Raw genomic sequence first — 21291 nt, 5'->3', positions numbered from 1 at the left:
GCGGAGCTGGGCAGAAGTTACACTGGAGCAGCAGGTGGACATGAGGAGCCATGCCCTGTAGGCTAGGCTCCGTGCAGCCGGGCTGGGAGAAAGCCCCTTTAGACAAGATTAAAACAACAACAAAAAATTATACATAGAAGTTACATTATGTATAAAAACATAGGGCAGGGGAAGCCCAGCGCGGGTGGCTGCTCCACCCCCTCACCACCCTCCCAGCCCCAGGCGGTACCTCCCAGGCCTGACCCGCTGCCGCAGCCGTTCACGTTACACCAGGCCAAACCGCCCTGCCCTGCGCAGGGCCCCAAGGCCAGGCAGGAGGGCGGCAGCTGTCCTGTCCCGGGGCGCTTGCTACAGCAGCCACGCCGACAAGGCAGCCCGGCCATTTTATTGCAGGAGAACCAGTGGAAGGTGGTGGACAGAGCCAGGAGCTTCTCCCCATTCCTCTTCCTGCTCCGGTGCGAGCAGGAGAGACGCACGGGCGCAGAGCTACCGCGCTTTCTTGCGCGGGCGGCGAACGGGCTGCTCTGGCCGCTTGGGCGCAATTTCTAGCGCTGGCTTGGCTCCGCCACCAGCCGTGGTGGCCATGTCAGGGACATCTTCAGCAGAGATGGGCTGGATGATGTGGCCCGCCCGGGTAATGACGCGGGGGGCTGTTAGCTTCTGGAAGGCACGCTGCGTGTTCCACGTGGAACCCACGGGTGTCCGGATGCTGTGCTCAAACTGCTCGTGCCTCTCGAAGGGGAAGGGCAGCTCACTGACCTGCAGGGAAACAGCGCAGCGGGGTAACTCCCACAGTGCCCAGGGGCTGCTTTTACCCCACACTGCTGCCGACTCCCACCCGTCCAGGACCAGCTCAGGCTGTGCCTCCAGTCCCCCACGCTGCTGATCACCTCACCCCATCCCCTCTTCTAGCAGAGCCCAGGAAGGCTGGCACAGCCGCCGCCGCTGTGGGAGCAGCCCTCTAACTTCCTCCTCCTCCCTCCATCAACCTGCTGGCCTCTGGGTGGTCAAAGCTAGAAACTAAGTGACCGGGCAGGGATCACAGGCAGGGATTCAGGACATTTTGGGAATGGGGCACAGGAAGGTTCTGGGCCATGCTGGGTGCTGGAATGCTTCCAGCTGCTGCTCGCAGGGGCTGGACGTCACCCACCTGATGTGCTGCCGCGTGGATGTTGCGCTGCTCACTCATGATGACGTGAGGCAAGTGCTGGTCCTTCCTGGGAGGCGCCGGGGGGGGCTTGAGCAGGAACCTGCCAGGCAAGCGAGATGTCAGGCCCCAGTGCCGGGCTGAGACACATTGCTGCAGCTCTTCCACACTTACCGTTTTCTTTTCTTGGTGCTGGGCTTCAGTCCCGTGCCTCCCCACTCGCCCCAGCCCGGCAGCACCAGGTTCACCGGCTGCGGCTTCGCAGCCTGCTCTGCCTTGTGCTTCTCCCGGCAGAAGTCAGCCACCACATCGTCCCCAGCAAAGGCCTCTGTGATGACCCCTCTTTGGTCAACGCCACCCTCCTGGAGAGAGAAGGGTCAGTCCCCTGCAGTCAACCCCGCCCTGGGACCAAGGGGCAGGCCCGTCCTGCTCACCTCCTCCTCCATGACCACAGGTAGGATGGGGCACTGAACCTCCTGGGACTTCCCAGCCAGCATGGCCCGCAGGCTGATGATCTTCTTGGCTGGTGGTTTCTTGGAGTGCCCGTACCCAGCTCTGCCTTCCTGCTGTGGCTGCACTCGCTTCTCTGCTCTTGCAGCTGCTGGTGTCTTCCGCTCTTCCACGTGCTCCTCTGAGGCCAGAGCCTCAACGTCCTCCATTGTCCGCACCCGGGCCAGCTGCTCCGACAGCAGGATCTCCTCCTGGGCCTGGGGAGGCTGTTCGATCCCTAGGCTTGCCGGCTCCTCGGCACAGATGGGGTGGGTGGGGCTGTCCCCCGGAAGTTCAGAAACTGCCTCTGTCTCGTCAGCACCTATGCATTGAGGCAACAGGTGAGAAACAGTCGCCCGTGACAGGGAGGGAGTGAGCAGGACAGCTGTATGAAACTGGGATGAAAACAGCCCCATGACCCCGCTCTGTGTGCCCAACCCTGCGGCACACCAGACCCATGCTGCCTGGGGTGGTGAGCTCCTCACCTTGTCCCTCAGGGCTCCTTGCCCGCTGCTGCCGCGCGTGCCGTTTCTGCGCAAAGTCTTGTAGCAGAGCTTCCTCCTCCTCTATTTCCTCCTCCTCCTCCTCCTCTATCTCCTTGCTCTCCACAGCACCAGGCACTGCAACGTCTCCAAGTCCCTCCTGCACCTCAGGCTCCTCAGCTGGGCTGCTGGGTTTGCCCAGCATCCAGGGGTTGTCTCCGCTGGCACCCGTGGGGATGGTCACCGACGCAAGGTCCTCCTCAGGCACGTCATCTCGCTCCTCCTCAGGCAGCTCCACCCGCACCTTCTGCGTCAACTCCTTGTTCTTGGCCAGCTGCTCCTGCATGGCCTTGCGGGCCTGGGAAGCGACTGTGATGTTTCTAACACAGGCCAGAAACAACATGCCCACCTTACTTGCCCCACCCCAGCTGTCTCCCCCTTCCTCAACCTGTGTTGAAGCCCTTATTGTGGCCATTCAACATATAAAAGGGACTTCTAAAAAAAGACAGAGAGACTTTATATCAAGGCCTGTTGTGACAAGACAAGGGGCAACCATTTTAAATTGAAAGAGGGTAGGTTTAGGTTGGACATAAGGAAGAAGTGTTTTTCAATGAGAGTGGTGAGGCACTGGAGCAGGTTGCCCAGAGAAGCTGTGGATGCCCCATCCCTGGAAGTGTTCAGGGTCACGTTGGACGGAGCTTTCAGCAACTTGACCTAGTGAAAGATGGCCCTGGTCATTGCAGGAGGGTTGGGCTAGATGGTCTTTGAAGGTCCCTCCCAACCCAAGCTGTTCTGTGATCTCACCTCCAGGTCGTACTTAGCCATAATGGCCCTGGAGCGGGCCCATTTTCCCTTGTTCTGGTGCTTAAGGCTCATCCGCTCCTGGGGGGGAAGAAGAGAAGCATCAGAAAGAGCACCCTCACGAGCAGGGACTTCCCAGGGGTGAGGGAGAAGTGCAAAAGCAGCACCTTCATCCTGAGCTGCTCCAGCTCCTCCAGCCTCGCCAAGGCGGCCTCAGGGTCGGACTTATGCAGCAGCTCAAACTCCTTTAAGGCCTTGCGTCTCTTGCTTTTTTTCAGCACACGATGGTACCTGCAGCCCAAGGGCAGAAAGCCAGGGAGTGAGACCTCACAGTGCTGGGGAGGCCTTTGGGAACGCAGCGCTGTTTTGGGCAGGAGGCTGCCCAATATATTGCAGATCCCGGAGAGGAAGGGGGCTGCTCTGCCTTCTTCCATGTTTTGGCCATACCCATGCATGGGGCAGGGTCAGCTCCAGCACCTAGGCCGGGACCCAGCCCCCTCCCACTGCACCGAGCCCTGCAACAGCAGGGCCTTACTTCTTGCTCTTGATCTTCTTCTCTCGACGAGCCTTGGCTTCGTAGTAGGACTGCACGACCCGAGCCTTCTGCAGCTCTGCCCTCCGCTGCCGGGCCTGCCAGGGAGCGCAGAGTGAGGACAAGTGCCAGGGAAGAGGAGAGGCCTCCAGAACCAGGGTATGGCAGGGGAGAAAGCACTCACCTCCTCCAAGCTCATTGCCTGCAGCGAGGCTGCCTCTTCCGGCGTCAGGAGCGGATCTGTGATGGGCTGCTGTGTCTTGTGGAGCAGTCCAAATATTTCCTGTTCCAGGGGAGTTCGGGCCTGTTGGGACAGAACAGACATAGCAAGAGCACCATGAGAAGAACTGCAAGAGCCAATGCTCCCCCAGATGTCCCCATCCTTCCTGGTGCCCCTGAGCAGCTCCATGGCAGGGCCCAGACAAGCATGCCCCCTCTCCTTGCGGCTGGAGTCACAGCCATGCTCACAGGTCCCAGGCAACAGCCCGAGGCTCGCTGTGAGCCTGCCTAGGCGCCCTCCCAGCCATCGCGCCAGGTTAGGGCCAGCAGAATTCTTCCCAGGGTAAAGAAATAGGCTCGCAGTCGAAGGGCAGCACTGACTGGGCAGCGCTGGACAAGATGCACACAGCAGAAGTTCCAGGCCACACAACACCATGTCCTGCCGAAACGGAAAGGGACCTTTGGGCAGATCGAGGCAAGCGCCGGGTACATTGGGAACTGGGCAGGGGCTGCCCCTCACCTGAGCATCTGGAAGACTGGGAGAGCTCTCAGGGACGAGTGACTCTCCTACCAGCAGCACAACCCCCAAGGGAACTCGCATTCAAAACCAAAAGCATCCTTCTTTCATAACAAAGACTTACAAACACGCAGGCTTTGGCAAACCAAAGGCCTCTGTCTCATCACAAGTGGCCGAGGGCTACTAGCAGGCACCTGGCTCAGCCCAGGGACTGGGAAATGGCAGACTCAGCCTGCATGTCTAGAGCTGAAAGGCTAAACGGAGGAAAGGGGACAGAGCAGCCTCCAAACCCTCCACTCACTCCTTACCTGGCCTCTCCCAGAGAGCATTTACATGCTTGCTACGTGTGAGGAATGCAGAAGGCTTCACTTTTAATCTTCCCAAGCTCAGCGTGCACCTGCCCAGAGCCTCAGCTACAGGCTGGGCCTTCCTCATGCCTACCTCACTCCTCCCAGTCAGGAGATGTCAAGCTGCCCCAGCCAACCCCAGGGAGCTGCGTGACACACGATGGCACCCACCTTCCATGCTGAAGCCACTTGCTCCACGGGGACAACTGTAGCAATCTCCTGCTTCAGAGGGAACACCAGCTGCTCTGCCCGTCGGTTCTGCAAAACCACCTGCTGCCATTTGCCCACATCTTTAGAGGTCCTGACATAGGCAGCTTCCCTCACAACCTGCAGGCAGAGGCGAGAAGGAAAAAGGATGAGTAGAGAAATGCTGATGTAAAAAACAAGAAAAGCCTGTCAGCACCGGCTATGAGTAGAGAGGCACTCAGGGGCTCAACTCTACTTCCCCATAACACCAAAACTTCCCTCTGCCACCTGTGCAGCCCTACTCACCCGCTTTGCCTCCTCTTTGCTGAGCGGCAACTCCACTGCCTTTTTCTGCTTCACTCTAGTCAGCTCTTTCTTCACACTGCTCAGGGCAGATTTGGGACGGATGGGCTGCAGGAGCTCTGACAGAACCAGCTTCTCCCCAGCACCTGCACAAGGTCCCACACATCAACACGTGCGTGGCATTGCCAAGCCAAGGGGCTGCAGCTGCATTCAGCCCAAAGAGCCAGGGCAGACACAGCAATCCCAAGCCTTTAGCTGCGGGCAGGCAGTGCTGGCCCAGTCAGGTGGCAGGAGCTCTGCCCAGCCTCCCAGGGAGCTCACCTTTGCAGCTGACATTGAACTCAGACACCTGCACACTTGCCTCCGTACGCTCAGCCAGCTTCCTCCTGCAAGAAAAGAAACGAAACCAAAAGGCTCTTCACATCCCCCCCACGTGCTTCTCCTCCAAACTGCTGCGACGGCAGAGGCAGACAGCTGGTGCCAGCGGGCAAGGGAACCGAGCAGCATGGCTGCTGCAAGAGCCCCAGGGCTGTGCCACGGGAGCCCCTCAGACACCCCCCACTCACCGCTTCCGTCCGGAGAGGGAGCTGACCGCCGCCAGGAGCTGCTGGTGCCGCCGCTCGCCGTCCTCCTGCCCCTAGCACAAGACAGACGCGGTTGCAGAGCCCGGTCCAGCCCGGCCAGGGCCCGGCACAGCGGCCGCCCCGCCCGAGCAGGCGCGGAGCACGGCCTGCGGCGACAGCCCCGGCCGGCTCTACCGGCAGCGGCGCCTGCTCCCCAGTACCCCCTCACCGCCCGGCCGAGCCCCGGGCCCCGGCCTGCGCCCATCAGAGCCCCGGCGCCGCCGGCCAGGCCAGGCCGCCCTCCACTGCGGCCGTCCCGACACGCACGAGACGGGGCAGCGCCCGGAGCTCCGCACGGCGGCGGCTGCTGGGGAAGTCCAGCCCCACTCCGCTCACCTCATCCTCGCCCTCGCTGGCGCTCACGGCCGCCTCCACGCCCAGCCAGTCCTCCGCCATCCCGCCGCACGCCGGGCGAGCCGGAAAGCGCCGCATCGCGCCGCTTTCGCACGACATGCCGGAAAGCGCGCCGCTTCCGCCCGGGCTGCCGCCACCCGCCGCGCTTCCGCCCGCCCTGCCGAACGTCACGGTTGCCGTGGCAGCGGGGCCTGGCGGGCGGGAGGAGGGGGCCGCGCCCCGGCCCAGCCTCAGAGCCGGGAGCCGCGGGGGCGGCGCGGCCCGGCCCCTCGCCGCTGCCCCCGCCGGGCGCAGAATTTGGCTGCGAGCGCCTGCGGGAGCCGGCTTGGCGCGGGGACCCCGACGGGACCCCTCAGCCCACGGCGCCCTCCACTGGGGAGCGCCAACCTGCGGGCTTGGGGATGGCGCCGAAGGCCTCGCGGCACTGCGCCCAGGGCCTACGGCTGCGCGCCTCTCGGCCCCTGCCTCTTTGGGGTGTTTCACGGTTTTTGTGGGGTTGGACGGGTCGTAAATAGAAGCAGTTTTCAGACGCAAAGGGATGTCGATGTCACCACCACGACGCATGGCATGGGGGTCCGGCAAGAGGAGTGGGTCACCTCCACCCGGGACAGGTGTCACTGGCATCACTTGCAGGCCAGCGCCCCGCAGAGCCGCTCCCGCAGCAGAGGCCCCACGCATCGTTCCTCCTCGATCCCTGCCTGTGGCTAACACTCCTGAAGGGGGCTGCAAGGCAGGGTCTGGCGTGGGGAGAGGCACAACAAGCTGCGCTCTGTCCCCTGCAGTCCCCAGAGCAGCGACCAGGGGAAAAGGTCCTTTTTTTCCCTCTGGGATTTGAAGCGCTGGGACTTGCCTTCACCATCGGCCATGTATCGACAAGCAGCACTGTGTGTGCCCTGGGGCGGGATGCTGTGGTGTAGGACACCATGGGGGTCCCCTGCACTGAAACCCAGGCTCTGGGCCTGCCAAACAGTGTGAAAATGGGTGTGCGGCCCCAGGTGCAGGCGTCAGGGCGGGGGCTGTGGGAGGGCCCCGGCGAGACCAGACTGGAGCATCGTGGCTGCCCCGAGCTCCACCGCCGGCACCGGGTGCTCCCCGAGGGGATGGGGCCTTGAGAGTGCCCGTTGTGAAAAAACAGAAAGGGGGAACGGGGCGGGTGGCAAGGGCCGGGCCCTCGCCGGGCCCCGGGAGTGGGGGGGCAGCTCGGGCGGGGCTGGCACCCCGGGGCTCTGGCGGAAACTCCTAGCGCAGGGCCGGGCCCAGCCGGGGTCGCTTCACGGCCGAGGTCCCGGGCTGCCCCGCCGCGCGGCCGCACCGGGGCTGCGGCCCCGGCCCCGCCCCGGCCACGTGCCGCGCTCGGGGCGACCCCGCCCCCCGCCCCGCCTCCCCTTGTCCGCACTGGGGCGGAGGGGAGCCGCCGCGGAGTGACATCGCGGGCGCCCAATGGGAAGGCGGGGAACGGCGGGGCGGGGCGGAGGCTTCGGAAGGGCCAATGGCAGGCGCAGCTCCGCCCCCGCGGCGGCGCGGGGCGTGGCGGCCCCTCCCGCGGCGCTGAGGGAGCGAGCGGCCCGCCCGGCCCGGCCCGGCGCTGCCCGCACCGGCACAGGGTGAGCGGCGGTCGGCGGCGGGGCGGGACCCTTCCCTTTTCCTCTTCCCCCATTCCCCTCGCGGGTTCGGGTCTCGCGCGGCCACGGGGCGGCGGCTGCCCCGTCTCATCCCGGTGAGGCCTGTGTGGGGCCGCCCCGCCGCCCGCCTCCGTCTGGGCGCTCTCCTCAGGGCCGGGGTTTTCCCTGGCCGCGCCCTGCCTGCCGCCCCCCCCCCGTGGGTTTCCATGGCGACACCCCTCCCTGGGCGCGGGGGTTTCTATGGCGACGGCCGCCGCCCCCCGGCGCCGAGCCCCGCCGCACTCCCGCCAGTGCTGAGGCGCTCTCCCTCTCCCCGCAGCCCCCAGCCCGGCCCACCGGGGCCCCCGATGATGCCGGGGGCGCGGGCGGCGGAGGAGCAGCGCCTGGACGTGTGGCGGCCGCCGCCGCCCCAGTGACGGCCACGCCATGTCGGTGATGGTAGCGAGGAAGAAGGTGGTTCGGAAATGGGAGAAGCTGCCGGGCAGGAACACCTTCTGCTGCGACGGCCGCATCATGATGGCCCGGCAGAAGGGCATCTTCTACCTGACGCTCTTCCTCATCCTCGGCACCTGCGCCCTCTTCTTCGCCTTTGAGTGAGTTCCCCGTGGCTACCTGGTGACCCCACAGCCCAGGGCCGGGGCTGGGCCGGGGCTCCTCTGCCTGGCGTGGTGCGGCTGCCTGGTGGGGCCTGCCCCTTCACCCTTAGCCAATTGACCCTGGAGGTTGTCGGGGAGGATGGGCCCTGCTGGAGCTTTGCCCCGGCGAGACACAGGCTCTTCATCCCTACCGCTTGTGCTTCCACGCGTTTGGGACTTGCGTTCCCTTGTCCTGAGCACAGCGAGAGAGGACGGGGCACTGGGCGCCGGGGTGCGAGGGCACTGCTGCCGCAGCAGCCGAGGCCGGCACGGGCCGGGCAGTGGGGCCGAGCCTGTGTCCCTGCCTGCTGGGTGTGCGTGCAGCCCCCAGCTCAGCCCGCCGAGGGAGGTGACCCAGCCAGAGGATTAACAAAAAAGGAGCGAGCTTGGTGGCCCCGGGGTTTAGCGCTGACACAGCTTGCCCTGCAACTGCCTGCTAGCTGGGTGTTGCAGAGTGCTGCGCTACAGCAGACCCTCCCATGAGCTGAAGCCCTGGTATTTGGAGAGGATCCGGCCACCCTTTCAGACCAGCTCGGCAGCCTAAAGAGCTACTGCCAACGTCTTGGATACTGCCACAAGAGCAGGACCTGCCCCCTCCCCACAGCCCTCCCTTGTGAGCTGACCTGGGGAGCTGATCTGACCTTAGACTAATCCCACTCCCCCCCCCCAACAAAAAAATCTCCAACCAAACAAAAAGAAAAAGAAGCCTGTGTTTGCCTAAGCACTGGTGTTGTGGGGAGGAGGCAGGACTGCACCTTTTATATGAGCCTGGATCAGTTAAACAACTGTGAAACTTTCCTTCCTCTGTCTTCATCAGTATGTTTATGTTGTTCTGAGGGAGGCGAAGGTCCTAAATGGTGTTGGGTAACACAAAAGCTCTTTAAGCCAGGAAAGCAAGCGGAAGAAACTGCTCACTGGTTAAGCCCTGGCTATTTCTCCAGATATGCAAAGCTCTTGGCCCAGATGTTGGCCTCCTAGACATCTTCCTCAGACCAGGGAACTTATCTCAACTTCCCCTGACGTGGCATTGCTCTCCCTGGCTCCTCTTGCTAGCAGATATCGCTGGCAGTCTTGGAAAGGGCTTTCTGGAACAGTCTGCTGAGGCTTGCCACATCCCAGCTGCAGCGATGAAGTGGCTAACATCGGGTCTTGGTCAGGTATGAGACTGGTTTTTCTGCTTAGTCGTTGTGTAGCTGTGGAGGCAGGTGCTGTGCAACTGTAATGTGAGGTGTTGGGGTTCCTGAGTCTGGAAGGCCAAAATTATCCCTGACTCAGTCTGAATTCAAAGGTATGAAATGACTGCTGTTTGTTTTGTTGTTTGCTTTCTTCCCATCTGCAAAACAGGGCTAAGACTTCCTGCCTTGCAGGAAGAACTGATAAGTGTTACTGCTCCAGAAACACTTATTGAGAGGCGTAATTGCTCTCACTCCCTGCGGAGCCTGTCCTTTGCAGAAGAGCGAAGCCATGTCCCGCTCTGCCATGCTTGTCCTCGCCAGCTGCCTGCCATGGTTGTGTGGGGCAGAGCAAGCCAAGGCTGCCTTTCCAGGCCTAGGCCCTGTTAGCAGAGCCGGCGGCGCGATGGTTAGTTTGGCCGTGGGCACAGCAGGTGTGTGAGTGGAAATTCCTCGAGAAGCCCCTTCCCATGCCCTGGGAGGCAGGGGCCTGTGGAGGGGTCGCTCACATCCTTGCTTGTGCCGAGACATCCAGGACATGCCTTCTGTGTAGAGCTTCTGTGGCCTCTGCAGGGCTGCTGGCCCAGGGGAAGTTTTGCTGGGAGCAGAATCATCTCTGAATTTTAGTTAGATCGGCTGAGCGGTTTCAACCGGGGAGATGAGGAAAAGTTTGGGAAAAATCCAAAGTATCCATTTGATTCTCTCAATGCACAACACCTTAATGTTTTCTGTTTGAAAGAGATGGGCTTGTTTTGAAACCGTTCGGGGACTTTTGTATTTGGGATAGGGGTAAAATGTTGCCTTCCCAGCCAGAAACACTCCACATCTCTGTTTCACCGACCAAGCTGAGAAGATGAGCAGCTTGGCTGCTCTAGAGCCCTGCTTACCTTGTATGCCTTCTGCGTGTGTTAGGATGCTTTTGCGTAAGGGTCTCGGCCTTGATCTTGTCGCTGTTATCCATTCGTTTCAGCTTTTGGCAGATTCTTTGGCGTTTGTGTGGAAATTAATGGTTTCCCCCTTAAAGTTTGTGCTACAGAGGAACAATTCAGGTTGTTAGGATCTGGTTTTGGAGAGAAGCAGACTGTGGTGGGTGGAGGAGTCCTTTTAATTCTTGTACACTCACTGCAGGGGTGCCTGTGTTGTGAATGCTTATTTCATTCAGCTGAATCACTTGCGCAGTCACACCTTGTCTGAACAAGGCTCAGGGATGCCTGAAGCCAGAAAATGTCTCGCTACTTGATCCGAGCCAGTGCGGGTTTGATCCTCGCCCTCCAGGCTGCTCTGGCTCGGCTCTGATTACAAGCGCTGTCGCTGGAGAGCGGGTGGTGACTGGCATCCCACGTCATGAGATAAGCCGCCGCGTTCCTCGCTGAAAGAGTCCTCCCTAGCCGTGAATGACAGCCTCTCTGTTTGGGCTGCTGGTGGTGGTATGTTTCTTTCTTTTTTCCTCCAAGTAGTTCAAATGCCATCAGCTCGTCTGCTGTGTCTCCAGTTGAACAGTATGCAGCCACCTCAGCCCCATGTGCGGGAATTTTTATGTTTTTATTCCCTAGACCACAGAGCTGTGGTCTGGAATCGGGTAAGTCTTTTCATCGGGGAACGAACAGGACCCAGAGGGCTGACTGAGCTATCAGTGCTGTACCTGGAGATCGGCTCCTCCCTCCCAGATAAAGCAGAGGGCTGTGGAGCTGTACTGGCTCCTGGGGAAGTGCTCTGCAGCGACCGGAGTCCTCTGCCCAAGGGCACCTCTCTCGCCACCACCTTGGCAGAAAGCAGCTCCTACTGCTCAAGGGCTGAGGCTGATCCCTGCAGGGTCCAAGACCTGTATTTAGTGGGGTCTACTCAATGACCGTAACGTGTCACATAAAATTCTGTTCAATATCCTCTTGGCGTTATTTCAGACACTTATTGGGTATGTCAGCTTTTGCGATAGGGCGCTTAGTTGTCTAACTACGCTTGTGGTGTTGGAGCACGAGGAGAAGCCCAGGTGAAGCACTTAGTGAAATCCATTTGGGAATTAAGATGATGGGATGTAGCATCCTCTCTCTGGCTGCTGGGATTTTCCTCCTTGCAGTTTGCAAGCGTGTCTGTAATGGCCCTCCTGAAGCGAGTTCTTCATTCAGCTCTCCAAAGCAGCTGCAAGAGAACTGGATTTCTTTTGTCTTCAGCTCTTCAGCACGGACGTTCGGCGCTTGTAAATGTTACAGGCAAGATAGCGCCTGCAATGCCAGGCTCCTGAGTGCAGAAAGGGGCTGCTGTTTGCTTTTCCAATAACCAAGCATGTTTATCACTTTTTTTTTCCCTACTTTCTTAGCTATGTAGAGATTAAAATTTCTTTGTTTTCCAACAAGTTGAAAAAAAACCTATGCTGGCCCTTCATGTGACTTAAAAAAAATTTTTTTTTTTCCAAACCCTAAATTTCCAAGATTTTGCACTGAAAAAGAGGTGCTTCTGAGATGGCTTTTACCTCTGATTAGCTCTATGTCAAGCATTGTCAAAACTTAGAGACAAGTTGGTCGGTGCTTTTTAGTAGTTACAGTTTCTCTCCATAGAGGTAAACTTGCTGGTATCCAGAGTTCAGCTCATTTTGCTGGTGAAGACATGTTTCTGCCTGAAGTGGCTGCTCCCAGGTTTTTGCATTGCATGCCCTTTTTCTTGTATGTGGGCTCCTTTTCAGAAGACAGCTTCGCTCTCCCTGCAGCATGCACGTCCCCTGTAGCACCACCGTTCCCCGTGCGGATCTCAGGGTGCTCTCTTGCCCGCACGGAGATTTGAGCGTAGCTGGGAAAAGAGCAATAACGTTGGCGTAACGTGTCTGTCTCCTGCCCAAAGTCGGTTGTTGCATCAGTAGGGTTGGAAGCACATGGCACGTGCTCACAGTGGAACTGCGCTTGAAGTGGGTCTCGAGTGAGCATTTTCTGTGTCACTGTTGGCAGACAGGGAGAGTTTCTGTAGACAGCTTCAGTTCTGCCCGAGTGCTGCTTGGGAAGGAGCCCCGAACTTGTAGCATTGTAGTGCAGCGGTTACCCAGGTTTTCAGAGCAATGGTTTCCACACTTACCGCAAGTACATCAGCTTCTGGAAATCGTCCCAGGTCTGGGAGATGCAGATGGCTGGAAGTGCTCTGGTGAGGGTCAAACGTTTGGTAAAGATCCTGCTTTGCTTCACCAGCATTCGGGACAAGTACATGGTGTAGTTATGCACTAGTTTAGGAAAGTTAAATAGGTGATTTGCAAGTAAATGAATTATACAACAGAGCTTGTGCAGAGCCCTGGAGAGACCTGGCTGTGAGATGTGCTGCCTGATGGCCGTTGCTGAAGTCCACTTCCATTGGGGCTGGCATTTTTGTTTTCCCCTTCCTCCAGAGCTTTGCGTAATGCGCTGGTTACAGCAGACCTTCCCAAGTGGTCGCAAAATAATCGGTCAAGCAGTCCTTGCACCGTGAACTCGTGGCACCTCCCATCTGCTGCTTCTTGCTGCTCCCCCCCCATTCGAATGAGCTCTTTGTTTAAGCCTTTCTCACCCCTCAGCCTGCCCGCCCCGTGATGATGTGTTGTGATAGTGCTGTTACTGTCTGCTATTAGATGACTGAATGCTCAAGAACACAGATATTGCACTGGGAGTGGAGGAGGAGCAATATCCTTACATGCCAATAGTATGTCTCTGTTGACTCTCAGCTTTCCCAAACAAAAGATCTTTAAAATGTCTGTTACTTAGCAGTGTAAATGAATCGCTGAGCATAACCGCGCTGCAGGCGAGGCGCAGACTGAAGACTCCCCAGCGCTAGCGAGTACCAAGCCAAAACCGCGCGTGGTGGCCTTACCTGTTGCTCAGCCATTCCGGACGGCACTTGGCAGATGCAGTGGGCACTTTCTCTGAAGACACCTTCCTAAAAGCAAGACTCGGTCAGCGCAGGGAGGGGCACGGTGGGCTCAGTGTCAGGTCTCGGGATGCAGTTTCAGTGCGGTGGGGGTTTGTCTCGCTCGCACACCTCTGATGTCGCCTCAGGGCCGTGTTCCTGTAAGGGGACACAGCAGCACTGCCAGCCCTGCTACCCAGGGAAGCAGGAGGGCCCCGCTCTGAGTGACGGCGTTGAGCATCCAGCACAGTGCCTGGATGTTTGCTTAGTCCTGGAGGGATGATGGCAACGCGTTCACTGATCAGATATCTCATGCACTTCAGTGAATGGTGGCTGAAGGAGCTAGCGTTAATACCTCCTTGTGTGCCTTTCTAGGTTATCTTTTTCCCTGTCAGACAGGAGAGCAAGCATCTAGTGTTTTCTGTGGCTTTGTCCCTGTCTTCCCGCTGCCCACCTCTGGGCAGACAGGCAGTTTGTCTGGGATTGCTTCTCTCCCCTCCTGGACTGGGCACCTAACCTTCCCTGTGCTTGTGCCACACGGGGAGCGGGATGGAAGGGCTGGATACTGGCTGGACAGTTCTGCTTCCCTTCCCACAGCGGGAAGGATGGTCATGCACTCATCTCTCTCATCCCCTAAAATTGCAGGCTTCTTCCCATTCCCACACCACGCTCTGCAATGTGGTAACATCAATCTTGAGGCCACTCTTGCTGTGCCTCGGGGACAGCAGGACTTGCTGCATCCCCAAAGGGTAGGTTTCCTTACAAAGATGCTTAGGAAATGGTCAGCAGGGAGTGAGTCACATCCCACGCTTGTGCTCGTACGCAGATTGAGCAGGGACCGCACCACCGCACCGGTTGCTGCAGGGACTGATCCCGTTTATTCTTGAGTGCTGCTGTGTAAAGCTTTCAGGTCTGTGCCCGGGAGAGTACACCCGGCACGGATCATGTGCTTGCAGGTAATAAATCTCTTTGCTGACTGAAGAAACTTATAAGGCGTTAGTGTGTATCTGAGGCTGGAAGCTCTGGCGCAGTTTCGGCTCAGCTTTAACACAGTTCATGAATCTATATTTTAACCCCATAATATGTTCATGTTGTTACAACAGTTACAAAAGTTGTCATGTCAGCTGGGCAAGGCTTAAGCTGTAGCCCTCTGAGATGGACCACGTCCCGCTTTTGGAAGAATAAACCCATACTCCTTCCCAAAATGGGATCCAAGGTTTATGTTTAATTGCTGACTGACTTGCAGTTCTCTTTCTAGACTTTGCCCTTGCAAAGGGAAAGCAAAGTCATCTTAGGCTGCCTAAAGGCAGTAAGCTCAGCCCTGTGGCCGCTCAGCCTGGCTTTTCAAATGTAGGCAGGACTCTGCAGGTGGATGACTCTAAGGGTTGTGTTGTTTCGAGTAACTGCAGAGTTTGTAGTATTTAAAATTAACTATGTTGGTTTAAGGGATAGGCCCTGTGAGTCGCTGTGGACGCTTAGTGTTGTAGCTGTGGCCAAAGCGTACTGTAGCTTCAGTATTCAGTCCTTTCTGTACCTCGTCGCATGCAGGGGACAAGGAGTCAAGCAATGGCAAACTACAGCCCGGTGAGCCTTCCTGCAGTGGATGGTGGGCTTGCAGAATTCGGTGCTGCAAAGGAACCAGCTGGAGCTAGACATTTTATTGTGTTTGGAGAAGCTATGGGTGGGAAGGCTATCCAGAATTCAATAGTTAATGCTATGGATGTCATCGAAATTGCCTTGCTTAGGATGACCGATCTGCTGGGGAGGATAATCCCATGCCTTTCACCGCAGTAGCCTTACGCTTTCTTGGAGAGCAGGAGTCTGGGTTGGATCCACCCCTGTGGATCCAGGGTTTACTAGAAAGCCTGGGTACCAGCTTTGTTGGGGAGAACCAGGGCAAGAAGGGCGTGCAAGGAGAGGTGAAGTTTTGCACAAGTGTTGGGATTTGGGTGGGGCTTCCCTTAAACCATAGGAAAGTTCCATTCCTAGGAACTTCACCCCAACATAAATGACGTTTCTGAAGGAATCGAGGTAAAAATATGTTTTCTTTCGGCCCAGTATGTCTCTAAACCATGACTTCTGTAGAGACCTTCTGCACGGCCTGTGCCGCAGTGCCCATGGAGACATATTTGTCGGGGTCCAGAAGTGACACAGGCCACAGTGAGATTAATCTCCTTGCTCCCTTCGTGCTGCCTCAATCAGCAGGATTAGGAACCTAAATTCCTCAGTGGGCCTTTCTGCATTTATAAAGCAAACAAACCTTACGCTGTGTTTCCTCTCTTGAACTGGGGCTGTCTTGGGGCAGGAACCTTTCTACTTTATTTGGAGCTTTTGATTCCCTTGCCTTGGAAAAGCCAAAGGAAGCCAGATGTCTTGTTGCACGGTGCATTCACATTGAATATTGCACTTCCACATGAATCTGTTCCTGAGGAGCACAGGACACAGTTCATCCCTGAAAAGTAATTTCTGTGGTACTGGAAACTGCTGCCTGTTTAGGGGACAGACAGAGATTCCCACTGTTCTGATGTGCTTCCGTATCTCTGTCTGTCTCCAGTCATGGGCTCTCAGACCAGGCCTTGGGTGCTTTTACCAGGGGTATGGTCCATCCCTTGGCAGCTGGCTGCAGCGGGTGTCCTCTAGGCAAGATCCTTCTAGCTGGCTGTTTGCGCTTCTGGTGTCACCTGTGACTCTGAGGAAGATGGGAGCTGGGAACAAAACAAAATGCTGGACAGTATTCTGTGCCTGGCTGGTTAAAAACATGGTGGTACTTTGATCGTGGCTGGTCGTTAGAGCTACCCCCAGGGGTGTTTCCCCATGGTGGTGGGATCAGAAGGAAGTGATGAACAGCTTCTCTTCTCTAGATGTAACCAGTGTTCAGAAAAGTCTGGACTGTGATGCCTTGCCAGGCTTTCAGGCCCTGGCTCAGGTGGGCCTTGCGGTGGCATGATTCATCGCCTCCTGACATCTCTGCAGGTGTCGGTACCTGGCAGTCCAGCTGTCCCCAGCCATCCCCGTGTTTGCAGCAGTTCTCTTCCTGTTCGCCATGGCTACACTCCTGCGGACGAGCTTCAGTGATCCTGGGGTGATCCCAAGAGCCCTGCCTGATGAGGCAGCCTTCATCGAGATGGAGATTGGTGAGTGTGGAGCCAGCTGAGCTGGCGATGGCTGGAAAAGCCTCTGTATTTCTGGCACGTCTATAGGCTACATTCTCTGCAGAGCCTTTCTTCCTGGCTGGCCCTCCAAAAGGGAGGATTGCCCCAAATGGAGCATCTTGCCACCTGCTTGGCTGAGTCTCAGAAAGATGGTGTGATGTACCTGCTTCCCTTTCTGGGAACCTTTTCATGTGCTGTTTTCTCTCTTGTAGCTGTGTACATACAAACTCTGTTTGCTTTTGGGAAGGGGTGCAGGAAGCCTGATGTGAGCCCCTTGATCCTTCAGGTAGAGAGGAGGTTTGGTGGATGTGGGTCTGTACAGTGACATCCCCCTGGCCCCTCCCAATACGCCCATGAAAGCTCTGGCATCCCTTTTCCTGCCTCCAAGCTGCCAGGCTGGCTCTGGACTATGCGAGCAGAGCTGCAGCCGCTGGCTCTAGACCCAGCAGGCTCTGATCCTGCTGGTAGGAAAAGCAGGGAGGCGAGTTGTCATTCCAGGCCTGTCGTGTTGTAGCAGCAGGTCTGATGTCTGCTTGGTTCTCCTTCTCAGAGGCCACCAACGGGACTGTGCCACAGGGTCAGCGCCCACCCCCGCGGATTAAAAACTTCCAGATCAACAACCAGATAGTGAAGCTGAAGTACTGCTACACGTGTAAGATCTTCCGTCCGCCCCGTGCCTCTCACTGCAGCATCTGTGACAACTGTGTGGGTGAGTAGAAGATGTCGTGCCTGTTCCTGCATCTGCGTGTTGGGTGAGAGCCTTTGGAAGAGAACAGGTGAAGATCTGCACCCAGTCTCGCTCCGTATCAGGTCCCACACTGCACCTGCTGAGCGAGTCCAGAATGGTGTTGTGTGACCAGACGGGGACAGTCTGCCTCATCTTAAGCTCAAGAATCTTGAGATTTGCTCAGAACCTGAAGCCAGGTGGTTCATCTTTGCCAGTACTTCTTTGGCAATAACTAGTCTAACATAACTCTAATTTGTCCATGTAAATATGCAGTCCATTTTTGAGTTTTGCTGAACTGCTGGCCTTGCTGGGCTATAGGGTTCCAGCGTAGAGCTGTGTCTTGCATGAAGGCAGCTCCTTGCATCAGCATGGAGATTCTGCCATTACGTTAAGTGCCCCTGTTTTTTGTTTGCCTTGCTGCATAGCAGACACTCTCCTAGCCCTTTTACGTATCATAACTGGCTCGTGTTCAGCATCCCTTCTCAAGGAGGATATTCCATTCTTTTGGATCCCTGTAGGTTCCCGGCCCTTTGAGTGTTTATGCAGTCCCTTGAACTGTCTTCTAATTTTTCTAGTAGGAATAAAGTGGCACATGGGTTAGATGAGAACATCTGAACCCCCAGACCTTCACCTAACCTGTGTGCTGCTTTAGTAAAAGCTCAGGTCTCTGGGAGAGAAGACCTGCATGGAGCCAAGCTCTTAAACTCTATCTTAATATGCAAAATGACTCATTAGTAAAACAGTTCTGCACTTTGTTACCTGTCCTCCCCTTCTGGAAGAGATCCATGATATGGGGCTCTGAGTTAGCAGAGGGTTGGACTTGATGGCCCAGGCAATCCTTGTCAGCCTTGGAAATTTTTGCGTTTGGGGTGCAGGAGTAAGCATCTGGAGGTAGGCAGGACCGTGCTAGAGCAGCACTGATCTCCATCTTCGCTTTCACAGAGCGCTTCGACCATCACTGTCCCTGGGTGGGCAACTGCGTGGGGAAGAGGAACTACCGCTATTTCTACCTCTTCATCCTCTCGCTCTCACTCCTCACCATCTACATCTTCACCTTCAACATAGTCTACGTAGCACTGAGTGAGTCTGGCTGCAGAGAAGTGGGTGGCTGGGCTAGCTAAGGGTGACGGGGGGATAGAGATGGTGTTGCAAACCCAGAAGCGGTGGAATGGGAAAAGGAACTGGACTTGGTGTGGTGTTCCAGAGAAAAAATATCTCTCCCTTTGTATTGCCAGAATCTCTGAAGATTGGGTTTCTGAACACGTTGAAGGAAACCCCAGGGACATATCCTTCCACAGTGCGGGGTGGTTGGCTTCTCCAAAGCTGGGGGCTAGTGTGAGCTGCGTTATGGACGGGCTAGAGTCTTCGTACCCAGGCTTCTCTGAGGAGTCTTTCAGGGCATTTTTCCCCCATGGTTACAGGGAGAGGAGCAATTTTGTGGCTTTTGGGAGGAGGGTAAAACAGAAAACCACGTCTAGGAGAAGAGAAGTTAGAGTTAGTGTGCCTGGGGGTAGTGACACAGCTGGGCTGGGATTGTTCCCAGGCTGTTCCCGGTCCTTAACAGTTCTCACTGTACTGGAGGTGCTCATCTGTTTCTTCACTCTGTGGTCAGTGGTGGGGTTAACTGGGTTCCACACCTTCCTGGTGGCACTGAATCAGACAACCAACGAAGATGTAAGTAGAGTCTTTCTGTGCCTCTGAGCCATCTCCGTTTCTCATTGCTTCCTCTGTGTGTCATGGCTGCCTCCACCTTGCTGACATGCCCCGCAGGCTGAGGTGGGACTCTGTGGGCTGGGGGCAGGTGTCCATGGGGCAGACCTGAGCTTGTGCCCTGACTTGCAGATTAAGGGGTCCTGGACTGGGAAGAACCGTGTGCAGAATCCCTACAGCCATGGCAACATAGTGAAGAACTGCTGTGAGGTGCTCTGTGGGCCTCTGCCCCCCAGGTAAGCTCTCGAGGGGCAGCCCTGCCGTTTTTGCCCCCAGAGCATGACCATGAGGAGCTCTCCTTGCTTGGCTGATTTGCTGGCGCTGTGTGTGTTGAGGGCTTCTGGAGGTCCCTTGGGACATGGCTGGATGCTTTGGGGAGGAAGGTCTTGTGTTGCCTTCCTTGCATATCTTCAGCGATTCAAGCTTGCAATGTGCTCCCTGCCACCACGTGCTTGGGCAGCCAGTGGAGGAGTGGCTCCCCGTCCCTGGGGCCTGTGGAGCGGAGACTCTTTCCAGGGCACTTGTATCGGTGGGCTCCCACCCTCTGAACTGGGCTGCTCTCCAAGGGGCTTGGTTTCCACAGGAGGAACCTGTAAACCAGGTTTGGGCTGTGCACAGCCTGTTTTGGAGAGGAACCTCTTCCCCTCACGTTTGTCTTCCATGAGCGCTTTTCCTGCCAGGAAAAGCAGTCGGCTTCAGCAGAGGCGTGGGTCTCTAACGGTGTGATTCTGTTCTTGCAGTGTCTTGGACAGACGGGGCATCTTGCAGCAAGAGGAGAGCACAGCTCAGGAGGAGTCGTGCCCACGGGGGCCCAGCGCTCAAGAGCCCACTGCTACTCAGGGCCCTGGCGGGCCGGCAGAGGACAGCAGCACTCAGCAGAAGGATGGTAGCCTTCCTCACCCGAGTGCCGTGAGTGATTCCCTCTGTGTGTGGGGGGGTGAGTGGGCTGCGCCTGCTTGGAGTTGCTGGTGTTTTGGGCTGGCAGAAAGGAGGCTGATAGTGTGGCTTAGCAGGAACAAAGCAACACTTGGGGCTTTGCCAAGAGGCTGCTGATAAAAAGCCTGTTGTGCTCTGGCCCTGGAAACCAGCGTCTCTCTAGGGCTGGCTGGGAGGGTGCTGGGCTCCTTGGACTCCTAGGTGAACCTCAAAGGAAATCATAGCTGGCTGTGGTTTTGGAGATGTCAGTCCTGCCGTGAGAGCACCCAGGACCTGGCACCTCTGGAGTCCAGGAGGAGCTGAGGAGGGGTGGGAGGTTGCAGGCATCTTGTTTTGGCACCGAGTGCAAGCTGAAGGGCTGTCCTTGGGAAGGGCCCTGGCAGGTGTGGGATGTCTGTCCTTGGAGAATGCCATTGCCCCAGTGCATATGGCCCCGAGCAGCCTGCTCTGTCTTTGAAATTAGCCCTGGTTTGAGGATGTGGTTGGACAGGAGACCTCCAGAGTGCCCTTCCCGCTTAAATTATTCTGTGAACATGGTGGGAAATGGCTAGGTCTACTCCTGCCAGCGTGTGAGCTGCCTGTTTCTCTGGTGGAAACAGTCCAGACCACTTCTGCTGGAGCAGTCCAGTGCTCCCGGTCTTCATGAAGCTGCTGGTTTGCCTGTTTTGTGGCCCCTGGTTTCTCCTTTTCCCAGGCACAGCTGAGACCTCTGCCTGGTGAAGCTGGAGGCAGGAGCAGGGCCGCAGGGCCACGTGTCTGTGTGCTAAGATGCTCTGTGCTGGGGTGTATTCACGCAAGTCACTGCTGCCTTCTCTCTACAGGTCCCTGCGCCATCCCTGAGCAACACTGAGATGCCAGAGGAGAAGCAGCTAACATCTGGGGAGCTCCCAGTCCCATCCCAGGACGCTGGGCAAGCAGAGCACTAGCCTCTGCTTGAAAGGGAGAACTTTCTTGTTTTGTCTAATCAAAGCTGGAAGTGATTGAGGAGAGGAGGAGATGGGCTGGATGGCAGGCAAACGATTCATCATGGCCATTTCGCTTTAGTCGTTATTCACCTCGATGAGCAGGCATGTGTGGGCTGGCACTGGCCTTGCATGGTGTCAAAGGATAACGAGCATGAGCAGCCTGCCTTGGTCACCGAGGGGCACTTGCCACCACTGAGGCTGGTCTCCCTGCGGGCCGAGGCAGGACCTCTTGCTCTGCAGGTTGTCCTGGATGCTAAATACCGGCTCGGTGGCTGGGGCTGTCCCTCCGTCTGGCCCTGACTCTCTGGCGAGACGACTTGTGGTCAAGCAGCTCAGAAGCAACGTTAGGGTCGGCCTGCTCCCTACTGCTGGGGAATCCTGATGAGAAGGGGAAAGCAATTTATGGCAGTAGCGTCCTCTCTCCCCTCCTCCCTCCTTCCTCTAATCTGTGGCATTGTTTTATTGGTTAACGTGGCAGGGGTTGTCAGGAGACATTTTGGTGCCAAAAGGGCCA

The 21291-nt window shown here is 57.2% G+C and overlaps 2 protein-coding genes across 2 annotated transcripts; one reads left to right on the top strand and one right to left on the bottom strand.

The window, feature by feature from the left end:
• Positions 1-292: 292 nt before the first annotated feature.
• Positions 293-6042, bottom strand: UTP14A (UTP14A small subunit processome component; the record flags this gene model as incomplete). The annotated part of the gene is made up of 14 exons (XM_082004320.1): positions 293-759; positions 1151-1250; positions 1322-1509; positions 1582-1958; positions 2122-2476; positions 2923-3000; positions 3087-3210; positions 3455-3549; positions 3636-3755; positions 4706-4861; positions 5027-5169; positions 5345-5409; positions 5590-5660; positions 5983-6042. 14 exons carry the CDS (start codon positions 6040-6042, stop codon positions 487-489), a joined length of 2205 nt encoding a protein of 734 aa, XP_081860446.1. The 3' UTR covers positions 293-486.
• Positions 6043-8048: 2006 nt separating this feature from the next.
• On the top strand, positions 8049-20738 carry ZDHHC9 (zDHHC palmitoyltransferase 9; the record flags this gene model as incomplete). The annotated part of the gene is made up of 9 exons (XM_082004082.1): positions 8049-8215; positions 16261-16421; positions 16990-17148; positions 18109-18246; positions 18402-18470; positions 18731-18840; positions 19009-19112; positions 19617-19785; positions 20634-20738. The coding sequence occupies 9 exons, from the start codon at positions 8049-8051 to the stop codon at positions 20736-20738; spliced, it is 1182 nt and encodes a 393-aa protein (XP_081860208.1).
• Between the last annotated feature and the right edge of the window lie 553 nt (positions 20739-21291).

This window comes from Phaethon aethereus (assembly GCF_964289735.1).
Source record: "Phaethon aethereus genome assembly, chromosome: 10".
NCBI lineage: Eukaryota > Metazoa > Chordata > Aves > Phaethontiformes > Phaethontidae > Phaethon > Phaethon aethereus.
This window is presented reverse-complemented; position numbering and strand designations above follow the sequence as displayed.